The sequence below is a fragment of the Lithobates pipiens genome, unplaced genomic scaffold (assembly GCF_037356315.1).
Source record: "Lithobates pipiens isolate NorthernLeopardFrog02 unplaced genomic scaffold, aLitPip1_a1.2 Scaffold_22, whole genome shotgun sequence".
Taxonomy (NCBI): Eukaryota; Metazoa; Chordata; class Amphibia; order Anura; family Ranidae; genus Lithobates; species Lithobates pipiens.
The window spans coordinates 104,680,827-104,695,699 of record NW_027507784.1 but is presented as its reverse complement, the minus strand read 5'-3'; the positions used below and the strand labels follow the sequence as shown (position 1 = coordinate 104,695,699).

The 14,873-nt window shown below is 43.1% G+C and overlaps 1 protein-coding gene across 8 annotated transcripts in view; it reads left to right on the top strand.

The window, feature by feature from the left end:
- The window catches only part of WIPF1 (WAS/WASL interacting protein family member 1), a 125,335-nt gene that overhangs the window by 89,914 nt on the left and 20,548 nt on the right, over positions 1–14,873 (top strand). For 4 of the 8 annotated variants that reach the window (XM_077448039.1, XM_077448042.1, XM_077448043.1 and 1 more), the window contains exons 2-4: positions 9,787–9,876; positions 12,498–12,521; positions 13,589–13,718. In XM_077448039.1, the coding sequence (XP_077304165.1) occupies positions 9,820–9,876; positions 12,498–12,521; positions 13,589–13,718 (211 nt within the window). In that variant the 5' untranslated portion in view covers positions 9,787–9,819. The remainder of the gene's footprint in view (positions 1–9,786; positions 9,877–12,497; positions 12,522–13,588; positions 13,719–14,873) is intronic. The other 4 variants (XM_077448044.1, XM_077448046.1, XM_077448047.1 and 1 more) reach the window with 1 other exon arrangement.

Here is a 14,873-nt window from a genome sequence, read left to right as displayed (position 1 = left end):
CAAAATATATAAAATATGTGTTGATCTATCTCATTCTTTCAAATTGTGGATACAGTATATATGTGAAGAGGTGTACAGAAGGTGGTGGAGCATGCAGAATCTTTTTTTTGTTATGCAACCTATGTTTAAGATTTTATCTTGTTTTTTAACATCATTGCATGCACAAAGTCTACATACAGCAATGTGAATTGCAAAAATCAAAATAACCATAATGGATTCAAGCAGGAAAACGAGTCAGTTAGGAGCCAAATACGATTACAGTAAGGTGTCACGAGTGATGTTCAAGGGACAGAATGACAACATAAACAATAAGATGGTTTATTGAGTTACCCAAGCCACTCAGATGGATGAAACATTGGTTGAGAAAAACATCCTGCTGTCCATTGGCCTCAGGAATCACTCACAGAATTTTTTTTATCAATTAAATTGTCTCAATACAAAAGGATGCAATGCATGGGGAAACTCTTCGATTAGAGAAGTACATCTATTAATCATACGGGATGTCCCCGTAAAATTTGACAATTTATGGGGTCATTGTTTGGATACCCCAGGCATGAGTATGTTGGAACTGTTGATAGACAGACTTCTCATTGGCCAGGTTAGAGCTTTCTGACTAATGAAAGTAACTGTATGATCTATAGCAGGTGCCAAAGGTGGGGAATGCATCTTTGAAGGTTTTTTATCAAGGTGGATATGGTACTGTCTTTTATATGGCCGAGGGGTAATACGTTTGTACTATTGCGCTTTCTTAAAAGAGAAGCGTTGCTTTGTTGTTTTTTTTTTAAGATTTATACTTACCTAGGTGGGTGCAGCATCGGTCTGATACTGCATCTGTCCCCTCTGCTCTAAGAATCAAGCGATTAAACACCGCTGATTGCTCGGTTCTGACAGCTCTGTGGGCAGAGAGCTGCAGACTGTCAGTCACAGCTCTCTGCTTTGCCCTTTCTTCGCCCGCTGGACTAAGGAGGGGCGGGGAGCGGCCAGCTCTGGCGCTCAGTGGCTCGCTGAGAGGCTGAGCCAGGTGTCAGTCAGAGGGATTTTAGTGAAGATGTATTTTCATACCATGGTAGATTGGTTGCAAACCTTCATAAAAATGCTTTGGGGGATTTCTACCATAAAAGGGTTTGGTTCTCTGTCTATTCTGTACAAGATGTTTATTTGAAAAAGCAGTCTATGCATTTTAGCAGAGCAAGCCACAATATAATCCTTAATTGTCCATATCCCATTATTTTCAGCTTTAAAGTCTATCTATATGTAGCAAGGTCCCAGGTTCTCTTTGGTCTAATGAGAACCTCCCGGAGCTAGGGACAGCTGACATCTTTCCTTGTAGATTGGGTTACAAGGCATTGTGGGTGTAATACAAGGTAGATTCATGGGCGCTAGACACTTCTTGAATGCAAATTTCAATGTAAAAGATTTATTTTCTCTTGAACAGAACTGTGGGAGAGAGGGTTTAGGGCCAGAACACCCTTTAGTAGTTGCAATGGTAATTAGCAGACTCCAAGACTTCTATAGGTAGACAGCCATGCACAGAAAGGCACCCAGCAGGACACCATGTCTGCATATGTAGGATTGCTGTCTCTGTATTTCCCTACATTTATAAGCCCATAAACAAATTTGTAATATAATTATTTAAGCATCTCTTAAAAGGTGAATCTATGACAAAGCATGCTGGACTTTCTTAAGAAAGCCCAGCACCACCTGCAACATTGTAAGATTGCTTAACGTGGTTGTAAACTCTCCCCCACAACTTTGTCCCATGTAAATCAGCATAAAAAACCCTAATGAACACTGCTTTGGATATCTCCTTACTTGCTTAGTATTGTTGTAATCCTTTTTGTTCTTTAGAATGACGTCACTGAGCATGCCCAGATCTCCCCTGATTTACGGCACACTCTCTATGTGCTTGTCTATCTGTTATCAGCACTTCCTACGTCACACCACTGATATCTCAGGAGGCTGCAGAATCATTCAGAGCTTACTCCTACACACCATGTGACCATGTGACATCACTGGCAGTATAAACCTGGCCATTACTGCAGTCTTATCAGCTGAAGCTGATAAGACTGACAAAGGCAAGCATTAGATAATTGGCACAAGTAAATACTATGAAATAAAACAAGTCAGCTATGAACAGGGAAGCAGGGTTGCCATAGAAACGTTGGATTAAGAAGGAGGCTTGGTTAACAGTACAGGAAGTGCTCAATGTAAGGGCGGAAATACACTCCACTGTGGACTAATACTTAAGATGGCGCTGCCTAACCCCTGGAAACAAGTTTTTTTATAGTTTCTTTAAACAGTAATATGCGATTTGGGCTGGATCATCAGAGTGGAAGAGTTTACTTCCTCTTTAAAGTGAGTAAATAAATGTGTCCATCTCTGCTTGAATAGAGGAAGGGGTTGTGTGTCCACTCCGACCCATTTAGCGATTCTCAGCAGAACAGCTGCAGAAAGAATATTTGATGAGATCCTGCCTCACATAGAGCTCAAAACTTGGTAGAATAATACATTCAGTTTACATGCATTTGACCAAATAAAAGCTGTCACCTAATGTGAAGCAATAACTTTAATTTTCAGCTGTGCTATATTTCAGTTTTCTTTGACTATTTTCATTTTTGTTTTGCTTTCTGATATCTACATTGAATTCTCAAAAGCACATTATTATACAGGATTTATATAAAGTCAATAGTTTGTGCAGCTCTATACAAAATTAAGGGAGACAGTAGTTACAATTAAATTCAGTTCAGTGTCCTCCACCCCTCTCTGCCAATCCCTTCACTGGCTTTCACCCAACAAATAAAATTCAAAGTACTAACAACAACTTACAAAGTCACCCACAACTCTGCCCCCAGCTACATCACTAACCTCAAAATACCAACCAAGCCGCTCTCTTCGTTCCTCCCAAGACCTCCTGCTCTCTAGCTCTCTTGTTGTCTCCTCCAATGCTTGCCTCCAGGACTTCTCCCGAGCTTCAACCATACTTTGAAACTCCCTACCCCATCCTGTCCAACTGTCTCCAACTGTATCCATCTTTAGACAATACCTGAAAACCCCTCTTTTTAACTGCTGACCAGCCACCATCATTACACTGTGGCAGGTTGGCACAGCTGCGCAACCGAGATAGGTGTATGTCGGCTGCTTTTAAGAGCTATAGAGGACCCGTGACACCGGAGCCAATACACGTGGCCAGCAGCCTCGATGTCGGCCTGCGAGCCGCCATTGCTCCTCAGAGAGCCAGAACGAGGATCTGTCAATGTAAACAGACAGATCCCTGTTCTGTCTGGGAAGTAGAGCGAGATCTGCTGTTCCTAGTAATCAGGAACAGCGATCTCTCTCTGCTCCCTGTGAGTCCACTCCCCCCACAGTTGAAACCTCGCTAGGGAACATTTAACACATTGATCGCCCCCTAGTGTTAACCCCTTCTCTGCCAGTGATATTATACATTAATCAGTAGCTATTTATAGCACCGATCGCTGTATAAATGTCAATGGTACCATAAAAGTGTCCTATCTGTCTGCCGCAATGTCGCAGTCCCGCTAAAAATTGCTGATCACCGCCATTACTAGTAAAAAAAAGAAAATGAATAATAAAAATGCCATAAATATATACTCTATTTTGTAGACTATATCTTTTGCGCAAACCAATTAATATACGCTTATTGCAATTTATTTTACCAAAAATATGTAGAAGAATACATATTGGCCTAAACTGATGAAGAAATTTGTTTTTTTGGATATTTATTATAGCAAAAAGTAAAAAATATATTGTTTTGTTTTTTCAAAATTCATTGTATTTTTTGGGTATTTTTTATTTGTTTATAGCGCAAAAAATAAAACCCATGGAGCTGATCAAATACCACCAAAAGAAAGCTCTATTTGTGGGGAAAAAAGGACATAAATTTTGTTTGTGTACATCGTCGCATTACCGCACAATTGTCAGCTAGAGCGGCGCAGTGCCGCAGCGCAAAAAATGGCCTGATAATTAAGGGGGTAAATCCTTACAGGGCTGAAGTGGTTAAAGAAGCTTATCCTGATTCTAACTAATAACCTGTGTTTTTACTTTCTCCATCCACTCATGCACCACAGTTATCACATTTTGTATCACTTAACACTCCCTCTCAGATCATAAACTCAAATGAGAAGGGCCCTCTGTCTCCTCTTGTACCAAATTGTATTGCAACTGTAACCCAGATAGCAAGGATAACTTGCCAGAAATGTGTGGCAGTGTTGAATTGTAAGTCTGTTAATGTTGAAGTATAAGTTCTAGTTGACACTTTTCAAATTTCTAGCACATTTGCATGGCAAGTCTCTAGCAAGAGCAAAGTTGCAGTGGTGAGTCTACAGCAAGAGCTCTGCAAGTCTACAGCATGAAAATTCAGCCACAGTGACCCCTGTGGTGGGATGACTATTGCACAACATAACCGAACCAGAACATGCAGCAGACTTTGTTTGCTAAGAAAGTTGATCTTGAGTCATGTAATGCGGACTTGCTGCAATTGTGCAACAAACTTGTGAAGCCTGACATGTCTAGCAATAGCTTAGCAAGTCATTTTCAAACTTGCAAACCAATTGCTAGCTATCTGGGATGTCTGCCTTCATTTTGTAATGTGCTGAGCAAACTGTTGGCTCTATATAAATCCTGTATAATAATAATAAAAAATACAAGGCCCTGCTCATCCTATAATCTTATATACATTTGAACTGTTTATTGAATATACAAAAGATACAAGTTATCATCTTCAATATCATTTAACATGATGCATACTGGAATCTCTGATGAGATGCGCAAAGTTTAGTGTGTTCCCCTGTCATAAGCGTGCCTTTGTCAGATCTGAGCTGTGGCATGTTACCTCATTTGGTTTCAGCAGCTGATATAAGAATGCATTAGAGAAACAGGATGGCTGCGGCTTTGCAGTGAGCACGAACCTTCCTGTCACCGCTTTTTTTTTCTTCACAGGAAGCCCTAGAGGGGGAAGCTGAGTGCAGCTATTGAGGAGGGAAGCACTAGAAGGGAAACTGTCATGTTCTGCTAGCTGTCTAAAGTTTATAAAGTGTTGCGTTTCCCCTGATGAAACATAATAAGTGGTACCTAGGATTTCTAGTACAAGATAATATTGATTTGTTGATTGTGACAATTCCATAAAGTAAGACTAAAGCATCCCCTTACAGCAGACATGTCCAAAGTCCGCCCCACGTTCCGGTTTCGAAAGGCCTGCCTGGTAATTTTGACATATATATCTTTTGTGGCCCTGAACGAATTTCTGAGAGTATGGCTCGGTTCACACAGGGGGCGACACGACTTGCCGCGCCGCGACCTGCCGCGACCTCAGCGGCGACTTGCAAACGACTTCTGTATAGAAGTCAATGCAATTCGCCCGAGGTCGCCCAAAAGTAGTACAGGAACCTTTTTTCTAAGTCGGAGCGACTCGAGTCGCTCCTCTTAGAACGGTTCCGTAGTACAGAACGGGGGCGACTTGTCAGGTTGCGGCGCGGCTAGTCGTGTCGCCCCCTGTGTGAACCGAGCCTATATATGCTGGCTGCCCCGGAGGAGAGAGGGAGGGGCGGGATGAGTGCCATACATACAGGAGAGGAGAATTTCCTGTTTATGGACAGCCTTTGTAATAGAAAGTCCCGTCTCCTGCGCTGCCATTGGAAAACTGTTCTGTCCATCAAACGAGGCGAGACTTTGTATTAAAGAGGCCGCCAACAAAAACGATTCTTCTGTATGTAACACGTTCGTTGCTTGACCACACACGATGAGCAGACAGTCCGCTGAAAGCGTGCGCGATGACGTGTACAGCACGTACGACGGGACTAGAAAAACGACGTCCTATACACTGCAATGCAACCTTCGGCCGTGTAAATCCTTTCTGAGCATGCGCCATACTTAGTCCGTCCAACTTGCCTACACACGAGCGGACTGTCCGCTGAAACCAAGTTTGGACGGACAAAACCAAGTTTGAACGGACAAAATTACGGAAATTCCGTAAGACTTTGTTCGTCAGACAGTCCGCTGAAAAAGTCCGCTGAAGCCCACACACGAGCGGATTGTCCGCTGAAACACGGTTCAGCGGATTGTCCGCTGAAACACGGTTCAGCGGACTAAGTTGGACAGACAATCCGCCCGTGTGTACGCGGCCTTAGACCGAATTTGTATGGTTCCAAGAATGTCAGGCAAAATGGTCGGCCCTCATGCATGTTCATGTCATCAAATCTGGCACTCTTTGAAAAAAGTTTGGATACCCCTGCCTTACAGCATCCATCATATAAGATACAGCAGGACTCTGAACACCACAGACTTAAAGTAGAACTATAGGCCTTTTTCTTTTTTCATTTTGGAGCGTTTACCCCTGGCAGATTTTTTATTTTATTTTTTTCCATTTGTGTCCCATTACAGAGATTTTACTTTGCTTCCAGTCAAACAGGAAGTGAGAGGAAGTAAGAGGAAATCTCTGCGAATTAAAGAGGATTTAATATTAGGACACTTACCTGTCCAGGGTTCTGATGTTGGCACCCCAGCCTTTTTTGGATGGGCTCTTGGGTGCTGCCATCACTATTCATTTTAAGAGGACCCAGCAGTGAAACCTTTCGGCTTCACAGCCGGTTTCCATGCGCGAAGCACGCCGTGCTTTGTGACTGGCCTGGCGGCAGAGAATGGAGGAGGCAGCTAAACTTCCGAGGGATGGCGCCGCAAGCCCTGTCTCTTGGAAGTGGGGAAGGGTACCTGTCAAGAACAAGTACTCATTCCCCTGTCCCTCCTGAAAGGTGCCAAATGTGGCACCAAAGGGGGGGAGAAAGCAGATAAGCAGAGGTTCCACTTTTGGGTGGAACTACGGTTTAAGGGAATTCCTTGTGGACTCCCAGGTCACCATAACTAGTGTCCCCATTGGAAGATTTCCTCTCTATTATTGTTCTGGGGACAACCCAAAATGTGGGATTTTCTTTTATTTTCACTTTCAATTATAATTATAATGGTAAACAGGACAAATAGAGAGAACGAATCTCTCTAACTGGAACACAGACAGCAATAAAAACTCACAGGTGTTCTAATCCATCTCCACTCTATCCAAAACTAAAAAAAAAAAGTTTTTCATTTAGTTTTACTTTAAGTTTCACTTAAAGACAAATTCCAGGTATGGTATATTTATACATAGTTACATTGGTCCACCATGTAACTATGTATATACCATAGCTGGCCAATGAACCTGGAAGCTGAAAAACACTGAAGTAAACAAAGCTACTCCAGTGATCTCCACTTGCTGGGCTGAGCAGCTATCCTGCTCATTCTGAATACAAGAAATCGGCCGCTCAGCACCAGTGCCATTCATATAATGTTTTGCATCTTCTGATCGAATGCACAGCTTTCTCTGATTGAAAAAAGTGGAGAGGCAGGGCAGTGATGTCATGCTCTCCACCTTGAGAACACTTTTCATTCATTCAGAGAATGCAAACATCCTCAAGAATGGCGTTGATGCTGAGTGGCTGACCTCCTGTGTTCAGAATGCAGCAGGCCAGCCACTAAGCACTGGACCCAAAATCATGTGGCGATCACTGGTATAATGATGTCTACTACAAGCTGAACCAATGTAACTGTGTATAAAATATTGATACCCTTAATTCTTCTTGAAATATGTTTTACAAATGTGTCAACATTCCATAGACACAGTCAACGCTGGTAAACCATTCCCCCACTAAATCATCACAGGAGTTTGACTGACAGAAGTAGAAGCTTATGGCTCTCTTGTGAAACCAGGTGGTGGGGGAAGAGGTGCTGGAACCAGGTAAGTATTTAGGGACAGAGAGGGGTAGGAAAGGTAGTGCCTAAACAATTTTAATATGTATTAATAGCAGTTATAGCAAATGCACTGTGTTCTGCAATACCAAGTTTCACCTGAAGATGTCCCTGCAGGCAGACGTAGAAATATTTACTTTTTTGTCCAGGTTCTGAATTTTTCATCATAGAGTTCATCCATATGTTGGCCTCCTGCATACAGAAATAAGTTAATCGAATTATGCTCCCGAACTGCCCCCTATATTGGCCTCCTGCACTTGAGCAGCAAGGAATTATTATAGACTTATTTATGTGACTGAAAAAGCTGGAAAATGACGAGAAAGGTGTAAATATAAAAAGGAGATTGGTGGAACAGGGTATCATCTAAACATAAACTGATCTTATGTAGGCCTACTTATAATTTTCCTTTCACTAACGTTCACTAAAAACTTCTTTAAATTGGAGTTTCACACAATATTTGAAGTTTGCCCCCAACTCCCCCCCTGTGCTTTGCTTATTACACTGCCACTAATCAGTTGTTTTTTTTTTGGCTATTATATAGGTGCACTTCCGCTGTATCTTGCTGCAGTTGCCCGTTAGCTCTTTGGATATAAGTGTCATCAATCCCAGGAGTCAATGGGCAGCCTCCGAAATACAATGAGTTTGCTACTCTTTGTATGCAATGAGACTTTGGAAGGTGCATGCTGGGTAGCCAGCAGCACCATATCTCGAAACAAGCTACGAGCGGGCTTCAGATGCCCACATTGAAGATGGAAGCGTGCTTCCTAAGGAGATGACAGTGAGTCATTTTCTGAATTAACAAAAAAGACTACTTTGATTACATATGCCGGAATGTAATATATATGTCAGGGGTAAGCAACCCACGGAACTGGTGCCGCAAGCGGCACTCAAAGCCTCTTTTGACGGCACTCGACTCCCTCCCCATCAGCAGAGCAGTGCAGGAAAGTGTCAGTGAGACACTGATGCATTCCAATTTCAGAATTCCCCACACTGCACCTGCACTGAGAGGGAGGCACTGTGTCCCCACACATTGTAAAAAATGGGAAACATTGAGTCTCTACCTTTGGGGTAGCTGTGATCGTCAGCTTTTGTAATTGGGAAGAGACTGGGTGCAGTTCTGCTGGGGGGGGGGGGGGGTCCCTGTTTTCCGGAGGAGGAGGACTGTCATTATTGGCCACTTCTAAAGCCTATCACAGTCCTGCTAGCCCTGTCCACCATCTGGAGGAAGATGGCTCGCTTAGTTGCCACTACCAATCTCAGAAAGAAGGGATTTCACTGTGAAGAGGGTACAGCGGTGGAGCAGATGAGCAGGAGGGTACAGCGGTGTGGAAAATGAGCAGGAGGGATTCAGTGGTGGAACAGAACAGAAGTGCAGGAGGGTACAGCAGTGGGGCAGATGTTCAGGCAGGTACAGTGGTGGGAGGGATGAGAAGGGGGTTCAGTGGTGGGACAGAAAAGCAGGGGGGTATAGTGATGGGGCAGATGAGAAGGGGGGTACAGTGATGGGGCAGATGAGAAGGGGGGTACAGTGATGGGGTAGATTTTCAGGGGGGACAGTGATCTGAGGTGTGGAGTTGCAGGAATTGGGGCTGAGGTGTGAAGGTGCAGGATGTTAATTTCTCACTACTAAAGTAGTTTACAGCATTTACTTTATAAAAAAAATCCTTTTTGTGATTGAGAGTATGAATTTGACATTTTTTTGTTACAAAATCGAAACTCTGAATTTCTTTGAAAAAAAATTCTCGGCACACTGTGCTCAAAAGGTTGCCTACCCCTGATATAGGGTGTTTAGGGGGAAAAAAGGCTGGAACTTTTAATTAGACTGGTATAATTATTTAAACATATATACAGTATAGTATTTTTAACAAAATATTCAATAATTAAGTAACTATTGCATTTAAAGTTCTCCTATATATTTTTAGACATTGGAGACTACACATTCAGTATAACATTGTACAAGGTGTATGATGAAATATTTTTTTTCCTTATTGACAGGTCCTGGAGACGGTACAGTAAACCTTTGCAAGAATGCCGGTCCCCCCGCCTCCTCCTCCAGGTCCTCCCCCTCCTCCTACATTTTCACAGGTGGGTTACTAACCTTACATAGATTTCATTCTTAAACCCGTTAATGATGAGTCTTTTTATTATTAAAGCATAAGTTCAACCAGAACTTAAAGTGGTTGTAAATCCTTACAATTACGCAGTGAAGTGACTGGCTTTAGGTGATACACAGAGATGAAACAAATCCTCCTACATAAGTTGTACCTGACTCCCTGCAGTCTTCGCTTCCCTACAGCCGTTCAAAGTGCTGGATTTATAAAGCTTGTCTTGGTGTCAGGAAAACTTATCAGAAGTGATTCATGCTGATAGCAGAGAGAAATTACACTTAGTGCTCTAGATTGAGGCTGGGTTCACATCTAAACTGCATGCGTCTCGCAGCAGGGGTCCGGTGCATCCCAAATCAGGGCCACATTTTTCCCTTAATTTGGCCCTGAAATGGAGCCAAAAGCGCACAGGACCTTTGTACTATGCGCTCCGCAGCCGCCACCGGAGATATGTGAACCTATGGAGCCGGTCACATTCTCCTGTCATGTGAATTGGATGCAGGGAAACCCACATCCAATTTGCACTAGTGTGAATCCACCCTGAGACAAGTACACACTATAGAGGGATGTGCTTTGTTCATATTTCATGTCTGAGGTTTACAACCACTTTAAAGCAGAACTAAAGTGCATCTGAGCACCACAAAATGCTATTTAAAGTGATATTAAAGTCTTTTTTTTGTTTTGTTTAAAAATAACAAACATGTTATACTTACCTGCTCTGTGCAGTGGTTTTGCACAGAACAATCCAGATCCTCCTCTTCTTGGGTCCCTCGCTGGCGCTCCTGGCCCCTCCCTCCTGCCAAGTGCCCCCATAGCAAGCAAGCAGCTTGCTATGGGGGAACCCAAGCCGAGCCACTGCTCTGTGTGCCCATTCAGACATGGAGCCGCGGCTTGGCCCTGCCCCCTCTTTCTCCTCATTGGCCCGCTGACTTTGATTGACAGCTGCTGTCTGCTGCTGTGTCTCAGCCAATCAGGAGGGAGAGTCTCTTGTGCAACATCACTGGATCAAGATGGGGCTCAGTCGGGTACGTATTAGGGAGGATGGGGGGGGGGGGGCTGCTGAACACAGAAGGTTTTTTTTATGTCAATGCATGAAGATAAAAAACGTTCTGTCTTTAGAACCACGTAAAGACATTTTTAATATTCACAGACAACTCACCCATCCATCCATGTCTCTATGCTTTCTTTTGCTGAGCCCCCCCCTCCCCCCTTGGAATCAGCTGCAGCTGCTGATCTAAAAAAGTTTTCCAGCCTGTGACTTTTGACAGAAGTCTCCAATGCTTTCAGGTGGGCAAAGCCTAGGGCTGGCTGAAATATGGCGAGGCTGTTCCAAGTTGCACTTGCATGTAGGGCCCTATGTGTTCAGAGACAAATCCCAGACTACAGAAATCCTGTGCTCTGGGCATTCATTCCTGAACACGTGTACCTCTTGTGTTGCACTATGTGATTTATTATCTTTTCATCTGTGTTGAACTATTTGGCATATTATCGCTCTCTGTCTTTAACCACTTCAGCCCCGGAAATTTTTAAATGATCAGGCCATTTTTTTCGATGCGTTACTGCGTCACTTTAACTGACAATTGCACGGTTGTGCGACACTGTACCCAAAAAAAATTTACGTCCTTTTTTCCCACAAATAGAGATTTCTTTTGGTGGTATTTTATCACCTCTGCGGTTTTCATTTTTTGTACTATAAACAAAAGAAGAGCAACAATTTTGAAAAAAAAACACAATATCTTTTACTTTTTGCTATAATAATTATCCCAACTGTTTTCCTCAGTTTAGGCCGATATGTATAATTCTACATATATTTGGTAAAAAAAATCGCAATGAGTGTGTATTGTTACTTATAGCGTCTGCAAACTAGGGGATAGATTTATGGCATTTTTATTATTATCATTATTATTTTTACTAGTAACGGCGGCGATCTGCGATTTTTATCGGGACTGCGATATTGCAGCGGACAGATTAGACATTTTTGACACATTTTTGAGGCCATTGACAATTATACAGCAATCAGTGCTATAAAAAAGCACTGATTACTGTATAAATGTCACTGGCAGGGAATGGGGTTAACACTAGGGGCGATTGAGGGGTTAAATGTGTTCCCTAATTGTAGATATTATGCGACTGTCTAGGAGGAGAGAGAGATCGATGTACATACATGTTATGAAGACACGATCTCTCTCTACTCCCCTGAGAGAACCAGGATCTGTGTGTTTACACACACAGATCCCGGTTCTCTCTCTGTCATGAGTGATCACAGGAGCCTGCCGGTCATCGCACCCACCGGGCATTCGCACTGGCTCCTGGCACACGCTGTGGGTACGCCCCTAGTGGCCAAAAGACAAAGCAATGTAAGGTAACGTTGTTTCGCCCAGCTGTGCCATTCTGCTGCAGTAAAACTGCGGCGGCCGGTTGGCAAGCTGTGTTCTGTCTAAGCTGAACTCTCTCTCCCACCGTACTTCTGTATATCCCCTCCCCTTTCTACTCTCTGGTATCATTGCTCAGTATTCCACCATGCTGTAATCATATTTCCTTGTGTCTAACATCAACTTTTTCTACCTATGAATATCCTTCATTAAACGGAACATTCGAAAGACATCATCATCTGTCTCCTCAAAAGTGAGTTTATTATTGAGTTAAGCTGTTTGAATTGATGTAAGGGATAAAAAGGGTTGCTAGGTCTTATAAGCCCTATATGAAGCTGGAGATAAAGTTTATGGCCTTGTAGTTGAGTGAGTACAGTACCACTGAGTACAACATTCAGCCCCATCTATATGCAGTATATTTCGGGATATTATAGATTTTGACATGCTGCAGGCAGTAGCGCTGTGTACTGCACCTGTGCCTCCTGGGCATACTAAAACACCAGGATTGCACCCATATGCAAGAAGCTTTCGTTGATCGTAGAAGTTTTTTGTGTTTGTGCTCATATTCCGAACTAATGGTAGAGACAGCAATTAAACCATTTATACTGTGTGACTTAAGGAGGAGCTCCAACCCCCACCAAAAATTTAAAAGTCAGCAGCTACAGTATGTTTAATATTAGAACACTTACCTGTCCAGTGATCCCACAAATTTGTCACCCCAGCCGATTTTTAAATCGGCTCTTGGGTGCTGCCGCCGCTATTCATCGTAAGGGGAACTGGCAGTGAAGCCTTGCGCCTTCACAGCTGTTCCCCACTGCACATGCTCAAAGCACTCTGCACTTTGTGAATGGCCTGGCAGCAGGGAAAGTGGGGGGGAGGGGGGCAAAATTCCAAGGGACCTCGCCGAAGTGATGTCTCCCGGAAGTGGTGATGGGTACCTGTCAATAACATGTACCCACTCGCTCCTCCCCCCTAAAAGGTGCCAAATGTGGCAGCTGAAGGGGGGGGGGGGAGGAAGCAAACAGGCAGAGCTTCCCCTTTTGGGTGGAGCTCTTTAAATAACAGTTTCTTAAAGACTGACTCTCTGAGGTTTTTATCACTGTCTGTGACCCCAATGAGTAGATATTTTATTTCACCTAACCTGTGTTCACTAGGACAAGAAGTATGGGGAAATCTCCAAACTGGAGATGCGTGTAACAATGGAAGCCTAACAAAAGTTTTAAGCTTTCTCTACTCTGTCCAAAATGAAAACATTGTTTTATTCTCTTTACATAGTTGCTTCCCAGGGAACATTGTGTTCATGAGAGATTTTTATTACAGGCCAATATAGAAAAACCCAGTTTATCTAAAGCCCAGCAATCGGGAAGAAATGCTCTGTTGTCTGATATTTCAAAAGGAAAAAAGCTCAAGAAGGCCGTCACCAATGACAGAAGTGGGCCAGCTCTTGACAGTAAGTTTATTCCGTCTGATATTTATAGATACAGTGCACATTCAGCATTTTTGAGTGTTTTCACATATTTCTGTCCAAACCAAACATATAAAGGTCAGTTGGCCCAAAGCTAATTTTTCCATTTGGGTGGACACAGTAGAGGCAAGTTGAATTACCTACCAATTTCTTACTATTTTTCAGAGACACGAGAAATGAGTCATAATGCCACTCTGTAAGCATTGTTATATCTTAAAGTAAACCTGTTATGAGAAAAATATGGTGCAACTAAATCTGAGTTACATGGCTGTTATACTGATTACTATGCTAACAATCTATACAATTTCTGCAAAATGTCCTTTAGAGTTACCAAAACTATGTTTTTTGAGGACAAATTGAAAAGACCAATTCAGTGGTATCAAATAAGGCAGGCCATTGTACAAGGTTCTGTTCTTGGACCTCTCCTATTTTCAATCTACACCTCCTCCCTGGGTCAGCTGAGCCTTCCAATATAATTTCTACACAGACGACATTCAAATCTATCTCTCCACCCCTCAGCTCCCTCCATCAGTCTCCTCACGCATCACCAACTTACTAACAGATGTATCTGTCTGGATGTCAAACCACTTCCTCAAACTCAATGTATCCAAAATGCAGCTCATAATATTTCCTCCCCCATGTGCCTCTTCCCCTGACTTCTCTGTCATGAGCAATGGCACAACCATCCACCCATCCCCACATGTCAGCATGCTAAGTGTTATCCTGGACCCTAAATTCTCCTTTTGGCCCCACATCCAATCACTTTCCAAAGCTTACCGCCTCAACCTCCGCAACATCTCCAAAACTACCCTTCCTAACCAATCAAACCACAAAGCTCCTCATTCACTCCCTGGTTATCTCTCATCTCGACTACTGCAACTCCCTCCTCATTGGCTCCCCCTTAAAAAGGCCATCCCTCTTCAGTCCTTCATGAATGCTGCTGCCAGACTCATCCACCTTACAAACCGCTCAGCATCTGCTACCCCTCTTTGCCTATCCCTTTATTGGCTGCCACTCACCCAAAGAATTAAATACAAAATACTAACAATAACTTACAAAGCCATCCACAACTCTGCCTCCAGCTACAGCAGTAGTCTAGTCTCAAAATACCAACCTAATCATCCTCTTCGGTCCTCCCAA